A 24,031-nucleotide genomic window follows, 5' to 3' on the forward strand; every position below is an offset into this window, starting at 1 on the left:
ATATGTGGAATCTATGACACAAATGGACTTATTAATGAAACAGAAATAGACTCACAGGCATAGAGAACAGAGTTGTGGTTGCCTAGGGAAATAGCGAGGGTGGGGGGTAAATTGGGAGTTTGAGATTAACAGATGTAAAGTATTACATATAGAATGGATAAACAACAAGGTCCTACTGTAATAGTACAGGGAACTATATTCAATATCCTGTGATAAACCATAATGGAAAAGAAAAAAATTTTTTAAATAAAAGAAGCTCTTAAATACAACATTTAAAAAAATTAGAGTCTGATATGTGGATTCATGTCCTAATCCTACAAAGACACTACATCTTTGTAACTTCCTATTTTGTATACTTTATTTGTATAACTCCAAATGAGTGGCTTTGAATACTTGTTCTCATAGGTTATGAATTTTAAATCGTGTCCACTATAATATGGGGTATCAGTAGCTAATTTTGTCAATTAGTCAACAGGGCATTCAAAAATATCCCCTAATGAATGCTTTAGTAATAATTTCCAGATAACACAAAAATCTTCTGTATTGTTTATAAGATAGAAACTCTCCCAAAATTTATCTTTAATCACAATTCCTATCAAAGTCCCAACTGATACTTCACAGATACTGACAATCTGGTCCTAAAACTTATACAGAAATGCAAAGGATCCAGAATAGTCAACAAAGCTTTGAAAAAGGAAATCAAAGTTGAATTTCCCCAATTAAAAAATATACTATAAAGCCTCCTAAATCAAGACAGTATGTTACTGACATAAGGATAAACATATAGATTTAAAAAACAGCATTAATAGTACAAAAGTAAACTCATATTTATGGTTGACTTTTGACAAAAGTTCCATGGTCTTTTCAGCAAAGGGGTGAGAGAAAATTGGATATACGTATGCAAAGAGATTAGTTCAAACCCTTATCTCACACCATACACAAAAAACTAACTCAAAATACATCACAGACCTAAATGTAATAACCAAAATTATGGAAGAAAACATAAGAGGAAGTCTATGTGACTTTGAGTTAGAGTTCTTCTTAGTTACAACATCAAAAGCACATTCCATAAAAGGAAAAAATAAATTGGATTTTTTTCAAAATCTATAAAAATTGTCTTTGAAAGATACCATCAGGAAAAGGAACAGAAACCTCTAGACTAGAAGAAAACATTAGCAAATCCTATGTCTGATAAAGGATTTACATCCAGAGTATACAAAGAACTCTTAAAACTAAATAGCAGAAAGACAAAAAACCTTATTTAAAATAGGCAAAAGATTTGAATAGACATGTCACCAAAGATGATATATGAATGGCTATAAAAAGGGACATGAAAAGATGCTCAACATAGTCATTAAGAAATGCAAATTCAAACCACAGTGAAATACTGCTGCACAGCCACAAAAATAGTTTTAATCAAAAAGAGACAATAACAAGCGTTGATGAGGATGTAGATAAACTGGAATCTTAATAAACTGCTGGTGGGAACATAAATTGGTGCAGTACTTTGTATAAGAATTTGGCAGTTTCTTAAAATATTAAATATAAATTTACCATATCACCTAGCAATTCCAATCCTAGGTATCTACCCAAAAGGGATAAAAATATACATCTACACAATGACTTATACACAGATGTTTATATTAGCATTATTCATAACAGCAAAAAAGTAGAAACAATCCAAATGCCCATCAACTGATGAATAAACAATGACTTATTATTCGGCAGGAAGAATAATGTACTATTGATACATGCTACCACATGGACAAACCTCAAAAACATTATGCTAAGTTTAAAACGCCAGACACAAAAGACCAAATTTTATATGATTTCATTTACATGAAATGTAAAGGTAAATCTATAAAAAGAGAAAGTTGATGAATGGTTGCCTGTGACTGGGGGTAGGAACAGAATGATTGCAAATGGATGTGAGGGACCCCTTTGGGGTGATGGAAATGTTCTAAAACTGAATTGTGATGGTTGCCCCATTCTGTAAATGTACTAAAAATCATTGAATTGCACACTGGGGTGAATTTATGGTATGTAAATCATACCAGAAAAAAAGACATTAGGGGGAAAAATCATTTACAGTATCCTTTTCAATTTGTCACATTTTAAATAATGATTTACCTTAGAAAAATCAGCTTGACATATTCTTGAATCTATCTTACTAATGAGAAATAATTAGGTTCTACTTAGAAAAATTTCTACGTAGGAACTTTCATCGTAAAATACCAGTTCAATGCCTTTTAAAACATTACTAATTAGAACCATCTATTTTGAAGTGACAAAATTCTAACTGGAGATCTACAGAGACACAGGAATTATCCACGTTAGTAAACAAAATGGAGCACTAAATAATTAAATTTTAAAAGATATTTCCACAATGAATTACTCATACTTTGCTAAGTATGTGTATACATAATTGTTATTTCCACAATAAATTACTCAGACTTTCTATTTTGTTGTAATAAACTGCTGAAGTTCTATTTATCTGTAAGCACACAACCAGACAACACTGTGAAGACCCTATGCTATCTATACATAAGTTCCTCTGTCAATAAATGAACTGCCTATCTATGAACTGGGCACACTAAAATATTTGCTGGTAATATAATACTTTTATAATGGAAATGCACCTATCACATTTTAGTTGCCACTACGTGCATTCAAATCCAAATTATAATGGAGATAGACAATTTGCACTAATCAGATTAGCTGATATAATTATCTGCCTGGCCACTCCTCTTAGCATGTTAATGTTTTTTGACTGTTAACCCTAATGAGTTTTACAGGACTCTTAACAACCAAATTCTTGCAATATGAATGAGTAGGTACGCCTTGTTAGGTTATTTCTGCCATTTGAGATAGCTCACCATTTAATTCTCATGCATCTCCAAAGTCCTCTTAACCTGACCACACTGCTCTGCCATTTCAGTGTAGAAAATCTCTCACAAAGAGTTTCTAATTTTCTCACTTATTTTCTAATATGCCTCTACAATGTGCCTCAGTCTTCACTTAGCCACATCTAAACTTGGTGGTATGGTAGGCCGTTTACAATCTGAAGGTATGTTTCTTCCTTTATTTCTGATAAATTTTATTTTACTACAGTAACTATCATGAAACAGCTGGAATAAGTCTCCTGCTATATTACCCATAAAACTGTTGATGACAATTTGAAATAATTCATCTCTATTTACTTCCAAATTCTAGAATGGGAAGCAAGTTTCGACTTTTGTATACTTTTTCACCTAAAGAGTAGGAAAATATTCATACTGGCATTAAGGTCCCATTATATCATCTCCCAACTAGTTAACATTTATATTCTGTTGAATAATTGAAATTCATAAAATCCTTTCTAGCTCAATGGCATCTGAGTGGGTTCCTGGAAAGATGTTAAAGGTAAGGACAGGAGGTATCCAAGTTTAGTATAGTTGGAGCTGAAAGACAGTATTAAAATTCATTCAAGACACATAGGATATGAAGTTTGATGGATGCAAATCCAGTCCTTAAAGATCCTGAGCTCTGGAGTTTTCGGAGCCACTAGAGTGGCTGCCCTCAAATCTGAGCCTGCACAGGAATTACCTTGGATTCTTTTGAAATACACTTCTTAGTTTTGAGGCTCAGTCTGGGATTCTCATTTTAAATGGAGAATTCCCAGCTCCCACTACCTCACCCCCACTGCCGTGATTTTGATACAGGTGCTTGCACACCAGACTTTAAAAAACAGGGCATCAAGAAGCATGATCTAAAAGCCGATGGTGTGGGTTCACTGCAGAAAGTGGTCATATATTTTAGGTGAAGCCAGGCAGAGGGAAGAGGAAAAATCTGGGGCAAAACAGCTTCATATGCTTGTGAAGGAGAAAAAAATGTTTAGGTCTGATAATTTTAATTGGAAAGCAATACGAACGCAGGAGCTGTTTAAATAATGCTGAAACTGGCTCATCAGCTCCATTCCCTGATCATCTGCGTTAAAGCCTAAACACTTAATAATGTATTGCAAATATATGGATGTTAATTATGAAATGAAATCAGCTGGAAAAGGCAAGTACTAAACTATCTAATCCCCAAGGGCCTTCTTAACACCACCATGCAATAATTCTGTACGAATATCTGGTTAGCATTGAAATGGCTGAGTTCCCATTTTCTCACTTCTCTCAGTCTAGGGCTTGGCATTAGAATAAAGATGAGATGGAGACAAGATGATGTGCTCACTATGGCTGCACCCTAAGTGCACTCTGCATCAAATTATGGTCCTCACTTGGTTGTGGGAACCTTAAAATTCCCCTTCAGGAACACCCCCTACCCACCTCACCCCCCCCCCACCAAATCATAATCCAAGGGAGACTACTGGTTCTCTCAGTGCTTTAAAATACGTCGATTACTTCCCTAACTCAATACACTTCCCATCTATCAGGAACCTGGAACTCCTCTGATTATTCTTTATTTTGCAAACACAAAGCCATAAAACCATCTGGGTAAAAATGTAATTGTAATTAAGCAGAAACATTCAATTGTGCATGAACTCAATAAAAATGTGCTGTTTTAGTACTGCATAAAAAATGTTTTAAGACTGCTATACAGAATTTCCTGAATTTAAAAAGGTATACTATTTTTATGATTCACCTAATAAACTTCAAATAAGTTTATATTCATATTAAATATTATCAAATAAATATTATTAAATAAACAAAATTTCTTCTCATAAAATTGGTCCATGCCTGAAGTCTCTCAGGATACTAAGACACAGATTAATACATGATTAAAGGGGTTATTAACTTTTAATGTATAATGTCACTTTTTCCATCAGCACAATGATTCTTTTTACTAGAATTCACTATATCACTTCCTTAAAAAAAAGACTGGAGTATCTGCCTATTGGCCACTCTAAGTACAGAAACTTCTTCCACGTGCCACTGTCAGCAGGAACATAATCATCCATGCCGTTCTAACTTTTAAACAGGAAAACCATGGATGGTTTAAGGAGATGTGCACTTAAAGTTGATAAGGAAACACTGAACACTTAACTAAATAGTACCGTGAAAAAGACAGGTAGGACAAGTTGAGGCAAAGAGAAGTTTCCTTAAAAACTGTAAGGACCTTGAGGCAAGAACTATTTACCGTTTTGTTCTCTGGGTATTCGGCACGGTATATAGATGTAACTAGCCCACTACTGATGAATTTTTAGAGCGCTCTGCTCTTGAAAACAATGCTGCGATGAATAGGCTTATACATAAATCTTTTGCTCTTATGTGAATATTCCTCTAATACTGATACCTACAAGCAGAAGTGCTGAAAACTAAGCATGTTTAAAATTTAAATACATACCACATAAGAGGCTCTACCCAATTTACTCCCCTACAATGTATAAGGTTAAGTGTTCCCCAAGCGTGCCCACCAGATATTATTAATCTGCACAATCTGTGCCAATCTATGAACCAAAAGTGATGATTGAGAAAAATTTTTCCCTAGTTTCCCAATACATTTGAAAAAATTGTGAATGTTTATTCGATATTTATATTTCCTTTATAGCATATCCACAAGAAAGTTAAAAGTTAAAAGTTAATCCAAAGAAAATGCTTATCTATGGATGTTAAGATTAAGGATGACTTATGTATTTTCTAAACTCTCTATACTCAGCTTGTATTATTTTGTTATTAACATTTATCTTTTTAAAATACTCATAGAAAGGGACTTCCCTGGTGGCACAGTGGTTAAGAATCTGTCTGCCAATGCAGGGGACAACGGGTTCAAGCCCTGGTCCGAGAAGACCCCACATGCCGTGGAGCAACTAAGCCCGTGCACCACAACTACTGAGCCTGCACTCTAGAGCTCTTGAGCCACAACTACTGAAGCCCATGCACCTAGAGCCCGTGCTCCGCAACAAGAGAAGCCACCGCAATGAGAAGCCCGCGCACCGCAACGAAGAGTAGCCCCCGCTCACTGCAACTAGAGAAAGCCTGCGCGCAGCTACAAAGACCCAACGCAGCCAAAAAATAAAATAATTTATTTATTTAAATTTAAAATAAATAAATAATATACTCATAGAAAAAGAGCACTGGAATTCGAAATGAAAAAGACCAAACACCTAATAGAAAAATGAGTAGAAGAAATGAACAGAAAGTTTACAGGAAAGGAAATGAGAATAAAAATATGAAAAGATGGTCAGTCTCACCATTAATATCAAAAAAATGTAAATTAAAACTACTTTGAGATAGCATTTCTTGCCCATTAGATTTTACAAAGATCAAAATTTTTAATAATACCTATATTCGTGACAGCATAGCTGAAAGACGTACTCTGTTTCTCTGCTGACCTGAGAGTGTAAAGTGGCATACCTCCATGGGGTATAATCAGGCAATATTGCCCCCAAATTACCAATACATTTGCCCTTTGACAAGAACATGACATAGGCAAAACGACATATCTACAGATTCTTATTCATTTAGCACTGTTCATAACAGGAAAATACTGGAATCCATTAAACGTACATCCACACCAAACTGATTAAGGAAATTATGCCACATTTTTGCAATCAGATAAAATGGAAGTACCAAAACAGAAAGGGGATTCTCTTTATGCACTCATATGTGATAGTCTCACACATCTGTGTGTGAGTGTGTGTGTGTGTAAATAATGTGGCTTTTAAAAGCTCTTAATGCATTTTATTTGTTTATGCGTCAATTACCTCTAGCTCACACACTAGAAACTAATAACCCTGGCCACCTCTAGGAAGGGATACTGAGCAATAACTGGGGAAAGGCTGCTGGAGGAAGATTTTCATTGCATAATTTTTTGGAGGTTCTGTGTGGTAAAGTCTGAGTCCTTGTAATTTTGAAAATGATTTCATTCTGCCTTTAGGTCTGAATGGTAATTTGGCTGAATCTAGGATTCAAAATCACATTTCATCAGAAATCTGAGACTATCAACTCATGACCCCCTAGCATCTGGTATTACTGATTCAATCTCTAATATCAATCTGACACTCATCTTATTGTAGATAATCTTTCCTTTATTAAACATGTAGGATTTTCTCTTTATCTTTGATTTTCTAATATTCTGCCATAATGAGTCTAGGTTTGAGTCTCTCTTTCCTTATGCTACTCTCTGTTTAGTGGTTGGTCTTTCAGTCTGAAGGCATGTGTCTTCCTTTATTTATGGGGCAAATTTGATTCTGATACCAAAACACGTCTCTTTAACCTCTACCTAACCAAAACTGGTTCCATCAACCAATTCATCTCAAATTACTGAATTAAATAATACTCTCCACACCATCCAGAAAACATGATCACTGAGGCATGCAGAATGCCCAACGCTCACTGAGCTTAGATTCCTCTCTTGTCTTGTTGCACACAATTACTTCCACCAGTCAGCCTGTATGTTCACCAAGAATCAGCTATATTTGCTTGAACATATGTTCACAGTTTGTAATTACATAATTTAATCAAACCTAAATATTAATGCAAGTGAAATATGAGTGCAAAAGATGTCTTTGTTTCTATGAAAACTTTGGAAAACTTGAGAAAGATTAAGTTGCTAAAAAAAAAAGTGCTGCAATTTTATTTGGGATGAAACAACTGTACAAGATTTGAAAGTTTTAAAAGTCCAGGATTCTACACATAAATTGTCTTGCATTTGTCTTTTAAATTTTATTCCAAATACAGAAACCTATATTGGAAATTGGTCTTGGTGCATCGTGAGTAAGGCTCACCTGGAGCACCAGGTATCTGACCTACACTCAAAGGCATAGTATCTGGCCTCACATCCAAAAGCTTGGCTAATGAATGTATATTTTGGTGATGTATATTAGAATCAAATGTTTAGGGTTCATTTGCATGCATTTTTAAAACTCTCTCCTTTAACTTATTTTTTTAAATTAACTCCCATTAAAGAAATTTGGACCATCTAGATCTATGATTCATGGCTCACAATTTTCTTTCGTATTTTGCATCCATTTGTCCTTTATGTTCTATTCTGGGACAATTTCTGGGTTTGCCTTCTAGGTCACAAATTTACTTACCAGTTCATCTATGGAGTTTTTAATTCTAATAATCATATAATGTGAGTTCAATTGTATCTAATCATTTTTTTACAGACAGCAGCTGTCCTGGTTTTTTTTCCATGAATATATATCTACTCTTATTTTTCAGTTAAAGTATTCTATTTAATCTAGTAAGACTTTTGCTTCATGGTTTTAATCAACCAGTTTGATGACTCTCCTTTATATGGTTTGTTTTCTTTTTTTTTTTTTTTGTGGTACACGGGCCTCTCACCGTTGTGGCCTCTCCCGCTGCCAAGCACAGGCTCCAGACGCACAGCCCCAGGGGCCATGGCCCACGGGCCCAGCCGCTCTGCGGCATGTGGGATCCTCCCGGACCGGGGCACGAACCCGCGCCCCCGGCATCGGCAGGCGGACTCCCAACCACTGCGCCACCAGGGAAGCCCTGTTTGTTTTCTTAACAGTGTGATATTCTTAGGTGTCAGCTCATCTCTCTTTGCTGGTTTCCTACTCACCTATCTGTGGTGACCAGCTCTCCTCTAGTTATTTGGAGGGACAAGTGGGACCATCTACTGCACACAGGAAGCCAATGGCTCCACTTTTGAGAGTGGAGGCTCTCTATCCTCTGGTGTCACCCACATGTCCAGGAAAGCTCTACCACTATTCTCTCCACTCTTGCCTAGGGACACACATTTGGCCTCTGCTACCTGGCACAACTGGACAGCAGACAAAACCAATAGTGCTCTTATTCAAGGGCCCCTTGTGCTCATGGCCCTCTCTTTCTTTGCAAGTGCAGTAGCACCTCTGCCATAGCTGCCTCCAGTTACACATATTCTCTAATGTCTATATGTTTTCTATTAATCCAATCCAAACTGTTTGCAGTCTTTCAGAAGATACTCAAAATGTCTGATGTACTGATGGCATTCTTTTAGAATACTGCTTTAGATTTATTTAGAATATCTTTTCTGTCATTCCTAGGATTTGGCTTGAACAAAGCAGCTGGATGTGTGACGTTATTCTGCAATCTTTTTTCATTTGGATGTTGACTCCACTTCTACTCCAGTTCTCCTAGGTATGTACTACCGTTTCCCTGTCCTCATACCCTCCTCTTCTATTTCCATACTGGTACTTGATAAAGTTCCTTATCCAGAAGGGATGCCCCCAAATACTTAGGTGTTCAAAACTTCCCATGGTACCAAATACTTTGATTCACATAAGGGAGTAAATTGAAAAACAAAACAAAACAAAACAAAAACGGAATTTATACAAGGCTGCAGATTTTGAAGAGCTAATCAGCATAACTACTATATAAAACTCTAAATTTATAAAACTCTAAGTTTAAGTAAGTCTTAGAAGTTACTCTTTATCATCCTGGAAAAGTAATCTAAATATTACTGATAGCCAGTAATCATCAATCTAAAGAGAATCACAGGCAAGGAATGTACTGATCTAGTTTATCTTGGCCCAGTGCTTAGGTGTGCTTTTTTTTTAAAAAAAGTGTTAATTTTGAGCAAACATGATTGTTTCACTCTTTCGTGGAATTTAATTTGTTGCTCTTCTGTACTTTAATTTTTTAGAGATTACTATTTAAAACAGAATAATGTACTATATGTGTAATATTTTATTCAGTGATTTTTTACTGGGTGCCTACTAAAAACTAGATATCTTACCATGTTCTGGAAATGAAGAGATGAACAAGAGGGTATCATCATAGCACTTGGGACATTCCTACATCTGTATGTAACACAACCTACTTTATTTCCCTATTTATATCTATAACTGGAAAGCCAGGTTGGGAACTCCCTGAAACATACCAAGGCTTTCTCATCTCCTTTCTGTGTTCTCTGTACCTACAAAATGCCTTGCTCAAAGGACTCATTCAATAAATGCTTAATTACTTAATATTACTTATGTTCCCATTAGATCTCAATTATTTTTCAGTATTAGAGACTAATAAGGGAAAATAGTAAGAACACTTCATACATTAATTGCTAGATATACAAATACAATTTGTGCATTTTACAAATAAGGGAAATAAGATCCAGAAAGATTAAGTACTTTGAAGAGGCAGCACCGGAACCTGTAACCAAAATCTCCATTCAATCACTTTTCCCTTCACAGCACAAGTTAGATTGATATCTGGAGAATGAATTGGCCAGTCTTAACAAATGTTCACCGCTTTGCAATACTTGATAACTGATTATCTATTTCCTTTGATAGAGACATTTAGAACCTTTCAAATATGTAATAATACAAAAGGTGTTGAGGAGTTCAGGCACAAGTGGGTAAAACTTGCTACTGAGAGAGGGGAAGGGAAGGTGTACTTTGTAATCTACTCTTTCTTGTGCAACTGACAGTCAGAAAGCTTTTACTAACTGAGAAGAAAAAACTGTTGCAAACTAAAGGAGTTGCATTTATAAAGAATGCACCTTCATATAAAGACATCATGATGCCTCACATTAGAATTACTGGATCACAGAATTTAAATAGAGAAAAACAAGAATGCAATCCTTCGATAATCAACAGTTAAACAGAAAAAGCCCGTACTCAGGTGCACAAGGCTTTTGAGGTCTGATCTCACCAGACAGTTTAGGATCACTTCCCCTTATTGCACCTTCTGGCCTCGTCGGAAGAAACTTTTTTTTTTCATTGCCTTGTTAGGCTCTGCATTTTCTCATCTCCACTCAGTCTCTTCCTTCTATCTTTTCCTTTCCTGCCTGGAGAAAGGCTCCCCATGCTTCAAAATCCACTGACACTCTGCCTTGGGAAGCCTTCCCCAACTCCCCAAGCGTGGTTTAACTTCGGGCATAACATCTGATTTAACATGCTGCTATGTCACTGTTTCATGACCACCTGTGTCGTATATACTTGTATATGATGTGCTTCTAATGTGTGAGCCCCTAATGCAGGCTCTAGAATATATTTAGCATCCAACAAAATTTTTATTCTATCATCCAATTTTAATTAAGTCATCAGATTCTCTCATTTTACTTATGAAAACTGGATCCCAGAGAGGAAAGGGACTTGTCAATCAGTAGGGAACAGGCCAATGTCAGAGCTCAGATAACAAATCATGCTTTCCCTTTCCTAATCCACCCTCATAAGGGAAAGGGCTGGCATGACAGAGTCTGGAGTAACAAACCCACCCTTCTTGGCTATTTGCCTAACTTTTTACTCAAAGTCTGACTGCTACACTGTATTGCTAGCAATGTCAGTTTTCCTCAACAACAAAGACTTCCCAGTTCAGAACACATACATATGTGGCTAATAGGAAAAGTGAGTAAAAGTCCAACTTGATAAACAGGGAGGTATGTCAAACTCCTATTCAGTCTATGAAAAACGTACTCATAATTCTAACTTTGCTCCTTTAAGTATGGAGAGAAGGCAGAGCTCATTTGGAAAATCTGACCAAAAGCCCACATTTCAACACAGTGAAATGCTTTATCCCCTATTGCTTCTACCGCACCAGGAACTTTCTATATGTAATTATTTAATCCCCGGCCAAAAACCAGTGGACAATGAAATCCCCACAAGATGTTTCCCCCAGTGAAGTGTTCAAACATCAGTTCCACAAAAAACATTTTTAAAAGCTTTTCATGTAATTTTTCCATGGCATTTTTTTCCACTCATGGCTAAAAATGACCATATTTGAATATTCATCATTATGAGCATCTGGTAAAATACAGCCCTGTACGGCATTTTACATCATTTGACTGTGGGATCTCAGAAGGGTATAGGTAAAAATTTCCAGTTTCATTTTGTTTGGATTTTTAACCATCTTTTTCCATTTCATGGCTTTGGGTGTCTTTGATTGTGCTGATATTTTCTGCTGTCCATTACTATTGGATTTTTCTCCAAATGAGCAGGTTGCTTTCAGACAAGTCCTTGTGGATTTCATCAATGGCTCACTTGGAATTATCAAAATGAAAACACGTGCGTGTTTACAATATTTTGTGGGTTTTGCCTTAAACCAACAGTAAAGTCCACAGTGATGATGGCTACACAACAATGTGAATGTACTTAACACCACTGACTGGACATATAAAAATGGTCAAAATTGTAAATTTTATGTTATGTATACTTTACCACAAAGTAAAGGTCAACTTACAGGAGGCAACAATTATCCCAAACCCTGGGTCAAAGGACGGGGCGGGGCGGGGGGGTGGGGAATGGAATGAGGATCTGTATTATTCAGACAGGGCAAATGGCTTTTACTTTCTAGATCCAACAGGCCTCTTAGCCAGGCTCTCATCCCTGCTGTTTTCCTCCATGGAGTGGAGAAAAGAAAAGAACCTTTTGCCAAATAAAATGTAAACCTTAGAAAAGAAATGTTAAATCACAGAACCATAACCCTTCAAGTACTGACTGGATTCTCATGTCATCCATTAGTCAACTGCTCGCAGCCTTTGAGTTAACTCCTTCTCCCCTCGTTTCTCACAGGAACAGTGAACAGGTGTCCCGTGTGAGCGTGGATGTGTTTAAATTCCAGACAGCTGTCAGAATGTAACTCCCTAGAGGACTGTTCTGACAACTTTGAAGTGGGACATGAAAAAAACTATGAGCTAATAGATGAGAAACTGGGGGTGAGGGGCAAACAAGGAGGAGATTCAGCAGTGAGCAGACTGGTCGTCTTCCAGTCTCCTAAAAGACACCACGTGGTGGGCTTATTTTGAAAAACAGAAATAAAACCAGTGGGAAGAGTTGCAAGGAGACAGTTTTACATAGTGTTATGAAGAAACTTATGACCATCTAGCAGAAGGCTATTAATCCATCCAATTAGCCTTCAGATTCACTGACTGCCCTGGAGATGTTGTACGGGAGGTACACGGTAGAGACTCCTGGGGGGTGCAGATAAGGCCAAGGTCAGGGCGCACTTCGTGAGGGGATGAGGGGCAGGCAAATCAGCCTGGTCTACGAGGGGGAGAGAGAGGAGTGGCAGGGGGAAGAGGAGAGCTGGGGAAGGAAAGGCGCTTACCAGGCCACCTCCGCAGGTGCTGAAAGAGGCCAGCGAGCCGGGGTGCCGCAGCACAGCCCCAGTGTAGAAGCAGGAGGCGTCGGGTGGCGCCGGTGGGCGCGGGGCGGCTGCTGCCCGCGTGGGGCCCGGGCCCGGACTCGGCCGCTGTTCCACCGCGAAGCGCGGCGCCAGGAAGCGGCCGTCTCTCCGGAGCAGCAGGTATAGGTCCCGGGAGAAGGCCGGGATCCGCAGCAGTACCTCGTCGCCGTCCGGCTCTGCTTGCTGCGCCGCGGGGGGAGATGGGGGCGGCGGCGGCGGCTGCCACGAGGCCGGGGCGCCCGGGGACAGGGCGGCAGCCCCGCTGGATCCCCGCGGCACCTCCTGCGATTCGAGCTCCTCGTCTTCTTCGCCCCCCGGCAGCGCGGGTCGGGGCCGGGGCTCTGACCGGCCTTCCGCGGGCTCCTGGGGCGGCGCCGGGGCCACGGAGCGCACCTCGCGGGAGCTGCCGGCCGCCTGAGCCCGGGCGCCTCCGCCTCCCGTGGCGCCGCGCACCCAGCCTGGGTCCGCGCTGCCCCCGCTGCCGCCGGCCGCGTCCACCGGCTCCCGGCGCCAGAGTGCAGGAAACACGACTTCCCACTCCTCGCGGTCGGGGGCGAACTGCAGCCCTGCGGGCGGGGCAGACAGAGAAGTGCGGGGCTTAAGGTGCCGCGATTCCAGTAGCACAAGCGTCCCCGGGCACACACTCCGCACACAGGACTCACGGGTAACGCGCTGGAGACCACCCGTCTAGCCCCTGAAACTCTCGCAACCCCTGAAGCCTAGCGATCAGATTACAGACCCCAGCACTTTCAAAATAAAAGTATGATTATCGGGGCAGGGGGAGGGGAAAAGTGGGGCTGAAAAGTTTGGTGACAGCACTTAGCTGTAGAAAAGAAAACCGGTGCAGACTCCAGCACAATTAAATGATTTCCTTAAGTATCTGCCAGAGCAAGGCAGAGCTATCAATTTCTTTACGTCCCAATTTTCCTCCAGGTGCTGTAAACGTACCTTTGCGAATCTTATTACTCTCGTGAGAGGAAAACTAAGCATTTCACGTTGTTGAAATGAGGCCGCGAGAAGTGCGCTTCAGTCAGGAGCGTGACCCTCTCACCCGCAACCGCACGCCGGTTTTTATTGCTACCCGTGGAGCCCTGCTCACGGCGCACAGCTGCGCCAGCCTGCGTACCCGTGCGTGCCCGGTCTCCGCTGGGGAAGGTGGAAAGCAAGCCCAAAGTCACGGAAGAACTTACCTGAAACGATCCCATTCGACAGGACCCCCAGCTGGTAGAGGAGGCAGCAGACGTGAGTTAGGCGCATCTCGCGGCTCTTCCCCATACCGCGCTCCCGGCCCCGCGCGCGCCTCCTCGCGCGATCCACCGCGGTCGCCGCCGCCGCCGCCGCCAGCGCCGCAGTCGCCGCCGCCGCCTCCCGGAGCGCAAGGAGGCCGGGCGGCGAGTTTGCCCAGGCCCTTTGTCTGCCGCGGGGGGGGGGGGGGGGGGTGCTGTGTGACTCCGAGAGGCTGCTGGAGCACGGGTGGGGGTGGGGGTGGGGAGGAGCGGGGGCAGGCAGCGCCGCGGCCCCGCAGCGCTCCGGCTCCCTGGCGAATTAGGTGATGAGTCTATTTTCTGTGTTCTGGACGTCGCAGGAGTTTCCGGAGCCCCTCAGGACAGCCCCACAGTCAGCCGAGAGCCGGCCGGCGCAAGACAGGCAGCGCTGCTTCGGGACAGGCGGAGGACTGCCCCGCGCGGGCAGGAGCGCCGCGGTGTCCGAGCAGAGGCTCGCCGCCTGCACCCGCGCGAAACTGCCAGGGGCTGGTGCCACGGTCCCAGCAGCCGGGCATGCCAAGCTCCGCACCGTCCTCGGGACCGGAGGGCTCCAGGCTCCTACCCGCAGCGGCGCGGGAGGGAATTTGTAAGGGGATGAGGGGAAGACACGATTCGTGAGGTGGGGTGTGGAGAAGATTCAAGCGGATCCGACAAGAAAAAGGGACCAAGGGGTGCCCGCCAAGCGAGACTTTGCGGGACAAAGGTCCCAGAACACCGCACACGTGCTCAAAAGCCCGGTTGGGGTGGGTGGGGAACCAAATTCCCTCACCCGACTCCTGATTGGCCACTCCGGGAGGCCGGATTTGCATCCTTACGCGGCACCCCCTCCTCCCTGCTGAGGTGTGTGCAGGTAGAAGGGCCGTCCCCTCCCCAGCTCACCCCCTTACTCGGGTTCCTCCTTCAGTGGAGTTCTCCCCCCATCCACACATCACTCAAAAGCCAAACTTAGTGCAGACTTGAGCACAAAGCAGCGGCCCCATTTACCAAAGACCTTTGATTTTTCTTCCCATCTCTGTCTCTGGGAATTTTCTAAGCCTGGAGATAATGTAATTCGTCATGGAGTGTGCTTCAAAAGTTCCCAGGACAGTAGACACCCTGACATTTCAGAGCCCCTTATCCCACCTTATCTTTCCGGCTTCCCATTCATCAGTGCTCTCAGTTTCTCTCTCTCTCTCTCTCTAACTCATGCACACACATTCCTAATGAGGGTGAGATTAAAGAGACCGGCATTAAATACTGTATTCTAAAGATCTCAGGCCAAGTGAGATTATTTTGCCTTTTTTTTTCCCGTTAAATATGTTTTTGCTATGTTTCGTCTTTGGGGCACAATCCAACCTTAAATATTCTTGCTTTCTCTCTTGCAACCCTTCCTAGTACCTACTCCGCTCTCTGCACCTCTTTCTTGGCCACATCAAACCTTTCATATCAGACTCAAGGGTGATTGATCTAACCTGCCATTTGCATCCTCTGAACTAGGCCAGACACCTAGAAATAAGAGTTAATGCAAATCAGTTTTTAAAAATTCCAGCACTGAGGTTGGTTCCCCACATCCTTTGTTGTTTTCCCTTCTGTTGCTAGTGTCAAAGGTGACTAGTATGCCTTTGAGGGAGGCAGATGATCTTATTTCAAAGGAAAGCCATTGTTTGAATAAGATGGGTACTAGAATACTTCCTTTGAGTTGTCCAGAGATTAAAAACAAACATAAAGACACTCTAGGTGTGTCTGTCTCCAAACCTTGTCTTGTAAAATCTCTAAAGCTGGAGTAACTAGGGTGGGTGTGGGTTTCCAGACACTCAAGAAGTATCTGGGTTGCTTAGGAGCCTACATCCTCCTTTTTATGGGACTCTACAGAGTTAAAACTAGACAAGAAATCAGAGGCAGTTTATTTTTAAGAAATAAAGCACATTTTTAACACAAAGGTTAGTTTCAATGAAACACCTCCACAAGGATTTGAGTGTTAAATAAAATGTTTCTCATGTAATTTTAACAAGAATATCAACAAAAATATAAAACTGTAGAAGGAATGCATATTCCATTGTGTGTATTTATTGGAATACATTTGTGATTCCTTAAAACTAGGTGAGCCATACGATTAAATTAAATATATTTAAAAGCACCGGTTGCCTACGTAAGTTCCCATCCTTCCCTTTTTTCCCCTGCTATATATAGCCATTAACCCATTCCAATCCCTTACAGTAGAGGTTACTATTGATTGTTACAGAAAAGTTTGCCTAATTCCCAACTATCTCTACTCTTTCTCCTATTTGAAATACTGTTATAATTTATTTGTATATTTTCAAAGGCTTTTATAAATCATTTGGGTTGTAATGACTCATGTACATATTTCTTCTACTAGACTATCAAGTTTTTGGAAAGGTAGGAATTTCTTTTATATACCTTTTGTACATCACCCTAATACAATGATTTATATACCAAATGCATGTGGAAATTATCTAAGATGCTTTAGAAGATGATAGATATTGATTTCTGTATGGTATTTTATTCCAATTCCTTGACCTAGAATTACAAGTCTAGATCTGTTGATGATCAGTTACTATCAGCATGATTTATCTGGCTTACAGAGAGAATAAGCCTAAGAGAGAAATGACTGTGTGAAGATTTTGTGCTTATGTAAAAGAGACTTAGAAGTGCAAATAAGAGCATCAGTTAAATTGGGTTTGAGTATGTACGTACGTAAAAAAAAAAAAAAAAAAAAAAAAAAGAACTAGCCTGATTTGGAATTAAGTAAAATGTAAGTGGTGAAATAGAGGAGAAAAGGCAAGACTGTGACATGTGTGTGCATTACCAACCTTAGAGGAAGAAAAGAGCAGCTGGGAAAAACATGTTGGTTAAGACAGGTCACTACATATGTCACCAGATGGTAGCTAGCATCAACCAAGCACTGCTTTTATGGGGTGAAGGTAAGTAACAAAGCATCAGAGTAAGTGGAACCAACTGTTCTTATACCCAGGTGCTCACATGTTGCATTTTATAACCCATGCTTCTCTGTGTAGAAAGTTTGCTTTGAGGCCTTCAGCCATTCCTCATTCTCTTCACTCATTGGCCCTAAGCCTCTCACAACGTAAAGCTAATCTCGAGTCCTTTCCTCTCCAAAAAACATTAAAATCTTAAGAAAATACAAAGAACCCTTTCACTGAGTTGCATGAGGATATCAACTCCCAGTAGCACTCACATCTAAATCGAAATCAAGACTTAAGCTAGTTCTGGCCATGATAGAGTAACAGAAACCAGATTTAACTCTCATCTTAAGCAATTAGGAAAAGAGACAAAATGTAAAAACAATGGTTTTCAGATATTGGACAACGGGAGCCTAGGACTGTGACTATGAGAGAAGAGAAGCAAATAGGTGATCTTTACGATTTCCCCAGCTTACTACCTGGAGGCAGTCTACAAGCTTCAGCTCAGGGAGGAGAAATCCAAACAGAGCCCTGAACACTAGCTGAGTTAAGAAGAGAAGACAGAGCAAGATGACTGGAATTTACAGGATACAGTACCAGAGAGGAGGGAGCTGCATAGAGATTGTAGAGGTTATCTATTGCTGCGTAAACAACTTAGCAGTTTAAAACAACAAACATTTCCTATCTCACATGGTTTCTAAGGATCAGGAATCTGGATATTTCTGCTCAAGGTTTCTCACAAGATTTCAGTCAAACTCTTGACCAAGACTAAAGTTTCTGAAGACTTAATGAAGGTAGAGGTTCTATTTTCAAAGTCACATAACTGTTGACAGGAAACTTTGTCACATCGACCTCTCCATAGGGCCTCTCATTTCATGTGTTGCCTCAGAGCAAGTGATGCAAGAGAGAGATTGCACCCAAACTGGAAGCTATGGTCTTTTATAACCTAATATTGAAGATGACCTACCGTTACGTCCACCATATTCTCTTCGTTAGAAGCAAATCATTAAGTCCAGGGTGCTTATACCCTCTGGCAAAAAAGTTATTTGCACTTCCTTCATGTGTAAAATACACTCATTCTTTCCCAAGGCTATCAAAAGGCTCATCTTATTAAAGCATTAGCTCAAAGTCCAGAAGCTTACCATCTAAATCATGTCCATGTGAATGTGAATGTCCTCAGTGTAGTTCATTAAGTAGAGCTCCTCAAATTTAGTCTTTCTCTCTCTATACACCTGTGAAACTAAAGGAACAATTTATCTGCCTCTCATACACCCAACATATTGTGGTAGAAAAAACAGAGGATAATTGCTAGAGACATTTCTGCTCAAAAGGGAGGAAAGGAGAAGGCACAAAGGAGTCACTGGTCCACAGCAATTCTGAAATCCAATTGGGAAAATGTAAAGTTCCTTGATGAGGTCTCAAGGTCTGAGAATAATTCTTCATAGCTCTGGTCTCTGCCCTCTGGGAACTTGTATCTACTCTCTGAGTCATCCTTCCATTTTCTTGAAAGGTAGTATGAATTTGCAACTGAGTAGTTTTCTCAGTGGGCTTCCTGACAGTAGAATTTATGGCTCCAATAACTTCATATCACTTTATATAACCTCTGCCCCCTTCTGACCAGAAATGTCTCTGCATATGTAATTCTATTTCTCAAAATTTGTGAGTCACCTGTGAATCTTTATGGGGTTCACCACTTCATTAGACACAGCCACACCCTCAAACCTTCTTAAGATAAACCCTTCCCTACTTTGAGTTTCTGATGAAACTGTTAGAGACAGTGTTCTTAGGCTTCTTAGGAGCCCTATTGTTCGACTGGAAGGATCTGGGAGAAACACATTTAAACACTTTAGAAGGCCTTCACTCTGACTGGCCACATGTGATCTTTACGATCTTTATGAGTTCTTAACAAAGGATTTTACAGCCACACCTTTGGCTTTATCATTAGACCATGCTTTCCTGAAAGTGCCCTGCGTCTCATCTTTGATCTGATGCAATTTGAGCTTAATTATTAAAATAATTATTTGCTCTTAATTATTTAGCATTATTTTCCAGAAAAAGAGGCTGAAATTTTTCAGAGCCATCAAGTTCTGGCTGGTTTTTATTAACAGTTTTTCTTCAGTTTACTTATCTCTCTCCTTTCACATTTTCTATAAGAAGGAATAAACCAGGGGGCACCTTCAAAATTTTTTTGGAAATCTTCTTAGGTTGATGAACCAGTTCATTAGGCCCATTTTTCTACTGCAGACAACAGTGTTGCTAAATTTAATGCCACTATATGAAAAGGATTCCTTTTCCTTTAGTTTCCTATAATATTTACCTCACTTTGCTACAAGCCCCTACCTATAGCCTTACGAAACATCATATGGCTTCAACTAAAAGCTTTTTTAAGGTATTAAACAAATTAAATTTGTAGTTAAAAAACTTTCAGAAAAGAAATCTCTAGTTCCAGATGGTTTCAATGGTTAATTCTACTGAACATTTGTTTTTAAAGTAACACCAATTCTACATAATGTATTCCAGAAAATAGAAGACCACACTTTGCAACTAATTTTGTGAGGTTGACATTACCCTCATACCAAAACCAGACAAAGCCAGTACAAAAAGGGAAAATACAGACCGATATATCTCATGAATATAGATGCAAAATCTACAAAATATTAGCAAATTGAATCCAGCAGTATATAAAAAGAATAATGTAACATGACCAGTGAGGTTTATTGAAGAAATGCAAGGCTAGTTCAATATTCCAAAATCAATCAATGTAATCTACCATAACAACAGGCTACAGAAGAAAACCACATGACTATACCAATTGATGAAGAAGAGGCATTTTACAAAATTCAATATCCATTCATGATTAAAACCCTCAGCAAACTGGAATAGGAGTAGAAGGGAAATTCTTCAACTGGATACAGATTATTTATTTTTAAAAACTGCAGCTAAGAGTGAAGGACTGAATGCTATCCATGCCTGAGACCAAGGCATGGATGTCCACTCTCACCACTCCTATTCAGCACAGTATTGGAAATTCTAACTAGTACAATAAAGCAAGAAAAAGAAATAAAAGTAATTGGAAAAATAAAGCTATCCCTGTTTACCAATGACATGTTTGTCTACATAGAAAATCCTCAAAATAAACATTAATAAATTCCTAGAGTAATAAGCAAGATCACAGGATACAAGGTCAACACCAGAAGTCAACCAAATTTCTGTATACTAGTGAAAAATTGGAAACTAAAGTTAAAATTTAGTAACATTTACATTAGCTCCAAAATAATGAAATATTTAGGTGTAAGTCAAATCAAACAAGTATAGGATCTGTATGCTGAAGACCACAAAACATTAAAAAATTAAAGACCTAAATAAATGGAGAGGCATACTGGGTTCACAGTTTGGAAGAATAAACAGTAATATTAAAGGTGACAATTCAGTCCAAAATATCTTTTTGATAGAAATTCCTATCAACATCCCAGCTGGATTATTTTGAAGATATAAAATTGATTTTTAAATATATATGGAAACAGAAAGAAACTAAAATAGTGAAAAAGTTGGCAAAACAAAATAAAGTCTGAGGGCCCAACACCATCTAGTATTAAGGTTTACTCTACAGGTACAGTAACCAATAGATTGTTGTATTCCATAGATCCATGGATCAGAATAGAGAATCCAGAAATATTCTCACATAAGTATGCAACTAATTTTTGGAAAAGGTGCAAAAGCAATTCAATGGAGAAAGGGTATCTTTTAAACAAATGGATTTGGAACAATTAGACACTGAAGACAAAAAAATAATTTTAAAATTCTTAACTGAATTTCATATCTTATAGAAAAATTAACTCAAAATGGACCATAGAACTAAATATAAAATGTAAAACTAATAAACACAAAACTTCTAGAAGGAAACATGGAACAAACTCTTTAGTCTTCATGACTTAGAGTTAAACAAGGAGTTCTTAGACATGATACCAAAAGCAGAATAATAATAATTTTTAAAGTTAAAATAAATTCATTTTAAAATGACAGATTGGAATTCATCAAAATTAAAAACTTTTTCTCTGAAAAAGACACTAATAAGAGATGGGCCATAGACTGGGAGGAGAAGATGTTTGAAAACCACGTATCTGACAAAGGATTTTTTTTTTTTTTTGGTGGTATGTGGGCCTCTCTGTTGTGGCCTCTCCCGTTGCGGAGCACAGGCTCCGGACGTGCAGGCTCAGCAGCCATGGCTCACGGGCCCAGCCGCTCCGTGGCATGTGGGATCTTCCCGGACCGGGGCACAAACCTGTGTCCCCTGCATCGGCAGGCGGACTCTCAACCACTGCGCCACCAGGGAAGCCCTGACAAAGGATTTATATTCAGAATACTAAAAAAAAAAAAAAAAAAAAAAAAAAACTTTGAAATAATTACTAAGAAAACAAACAATCCAAATAGAAAATGGACAAAAGACTTGAAAAGCAAGTATATACAGGGCCAATAAGCACATGAAAAGATATTAAACATCATTAATCAGTAGAGAAATAGATATTAAAACCATAATTAAATATCATTATATGCCTATTAGAATGGCTAAAATATAAAATACTGAAAATTCCAAGCACTGACAAGGATGTGGAATCAACTGGAACTCTCATACATTAAATGAACTACAGAATGGATCTCAAAGGTATTATGGTGAATGAAAAATCAATCTCAAAATGTTGCATGCTATATGATCCTTTTTACATATTATTCTTGAAAGGACAAAATTATAGTTAAGGGGAACATATCAGTGGCTTCCAAGGATTATGTTTTGGAGGAGTTTGTATCTATAAATAAATGGCAAAAGGGTGTTTTATTATGATGTGGAACAGTTCTGTATTTTAATCATGGTTGTGGTTACATAAATCTATACATGATAGTATTTCATAGAACTACACACACACACACACACACACACACACAATGCACCTGGTGAGATCCAAGTAAGGTCTGTAGTTTACTTAATAATATTGTACCTATGTCAATTTCCTGGTTTTGATAATATACTATGGTTATATAAGACAGTATCATTGGTGAAAATGGAAGAAGGATGCATAGAAGATATCTGTATTAGATTTACAAATTTTCTGAGTACAAAATTATTTCAAAATAAAACCTCAAGTAAAGCTTCTTCAAAGTATTTTAGGCTTTCACTGATACTTTCCTCAATATCCACTGCTCAGCTCCAGGGCCATTCTTAAAATTTAAGCTGTTGGTACAGCAACACCTACTTCAAAGTACCAAAATATGTATTAGCTATCTATTGCTACATAACATTGCCCCAAAACTTAGCATTTAAAGAAATAAACATTTATCATCTCACACAGTCTCTTAGTGTTAAGAATCTAGGAAGGACTTAACTGCGTAGTTCTGGCTCAAGATTTCTCATAAAATTGCAACTAAACTATTGGCCAGAGCTACAGGCGAGTCACTGATGATATGACTGGGCCTGAAGGTTCTGGCTTCCCTTAAAGCAGTTATCCAAGAGGGAGCAAGAGAGTGCACTCAAGAAGGAAGCCACAATATTGTGATAGTCTAACCACAGAAGTGATATCCCATCACTTCTGCTATAATCTAATTGTCCAACATGGGTCACTAAGTCCAACTCATACTCTAAGGGAAGAGAACTAAATCCCACCTATTGATGGGAGGAATATCAAAGAATTTGTGGACATACCCTTACAACTACTACAGAGGAAGAGGACACTGGGTATTTGCTGAGTGAACTTTAAAATAATTTATTGTGTTCTGATTTGTGCATGTGTGTAAAGAAACTACCCACCGTATAGGGTTGGGGGGGAAGGCAAAAAGCATCAGGCCAAACTATACTTCAAGTTCTGTGTATTCCCACCAGCTAGAGTGGAAGAACCTCATTATACCAGGGGCATTTGATAGTGCTCTCAGAATATTATCTTAGTAGTGGGGCTAAATTAGCTCTATAATTAAAATTGATTTGACCCCATTCCTACATAGCTTAAAAGTCAGCCTCAAAATGATCCATCTGATTCCAAGTCAAGTTCATTGTATTTAAAGGAATAATAGTAGTAAGCAGCAAGGATGTAAAATTCTCATTCTCTTGCAGCCAATTAAAAAATTCCTGGCATGCAAAAAGCAGAAAAATGTTTCCCATAACAAGGAAGAAAACCAATTAGTAAAAACAGATTCAGATGTGACAGAAGTAATAGAATGAGCCAACACAATCATTAACACAGCTATAATAGATATGCTATAACTTTACAAGAAGAAAGAGGAAAACATAAACCTGGTGAGGAGGAAAATTAAAAAGACCAAGTTGTAAATTATAGAGATAAAAAATACAATATTTCAAATGAAAAGACACACTGGATGAGATTAAGAGGAGATTAAACACTTCAGAATAAAAGATTAGTGAATTTGAAGACATAGCAATAGAAACTGTCCCAAGTGAAGCACAGAAAGAAAAAAAGAAGAAATGGTTTGAACGTTGGTGAGCTATTGAAATAACACATGATCCAACATATGAGTAATTGGAGTCATAGAAGGAGAGAAGAAATAGAAGTGAGAGGAGAAATTATTTGAAGAAAGAAGGCTGAAAATTGTCCAAACTTGATGAAAACTGTAAACATATATATGCAAGCAGAGAATACCTAATGAAAACTGAGCCAACACATATCTTAATCAAACTGCTATAGACAAATCAGAAATAGAAAATTTCAAAAGCAGTCAGAGAAAAAAAGACATTATGTAGAGAAACAAAGACAAGAATGACAGAAGATTTCTCATCCACAACCCATGCAAA

The 24,031-nt window shown here is 39.4% G+C and overlaps 1 protein-coding gene across 1 annotated transcript in view; it reads right to left on the reverse strand.

Annotated features, from left to right (window-relative positions):
• ADAMTS19 (ADAM metallopeptidase with thrombospondin type 1 motif 19) overlaps positions 1–14,327 on the reverse strand; it is a gene marked incomplete at both ends in the record, with an annotated part of 288,810 nt that extends 274,483 nt beyond the window's left edge. The window contains 2 exons of the mRNA XM_079701794.1: positions 12,975–13,618; positions 14,243–14,327. Of these exons, the coding sequence (XP_079557920.1) occupies positions 12,975–13,618; positions 14,243–14,327 (729 nt within the window). The remainder of the gene's footprint in view (positions 1–12,974; positions 13,619–14,242) is intronic.
• Between the last annotated feature and the right edge of the window lie 9,704 nt (positions 14,328–24,031).

The sequence above is a fragment of the Hyperoodon ampullatus genome (genome assembly GCF_949752795.1).
Source record: "Hyperoodon ampullatus genome assembly, chromosome: 4".
NCBI classification, from domain to species: Eukaryota; Metazoa; Chordata; class Mammalia; order Artiodactyla; family Ziphiidae; genus Hyperoodon; species Hyperoodon ampullatus.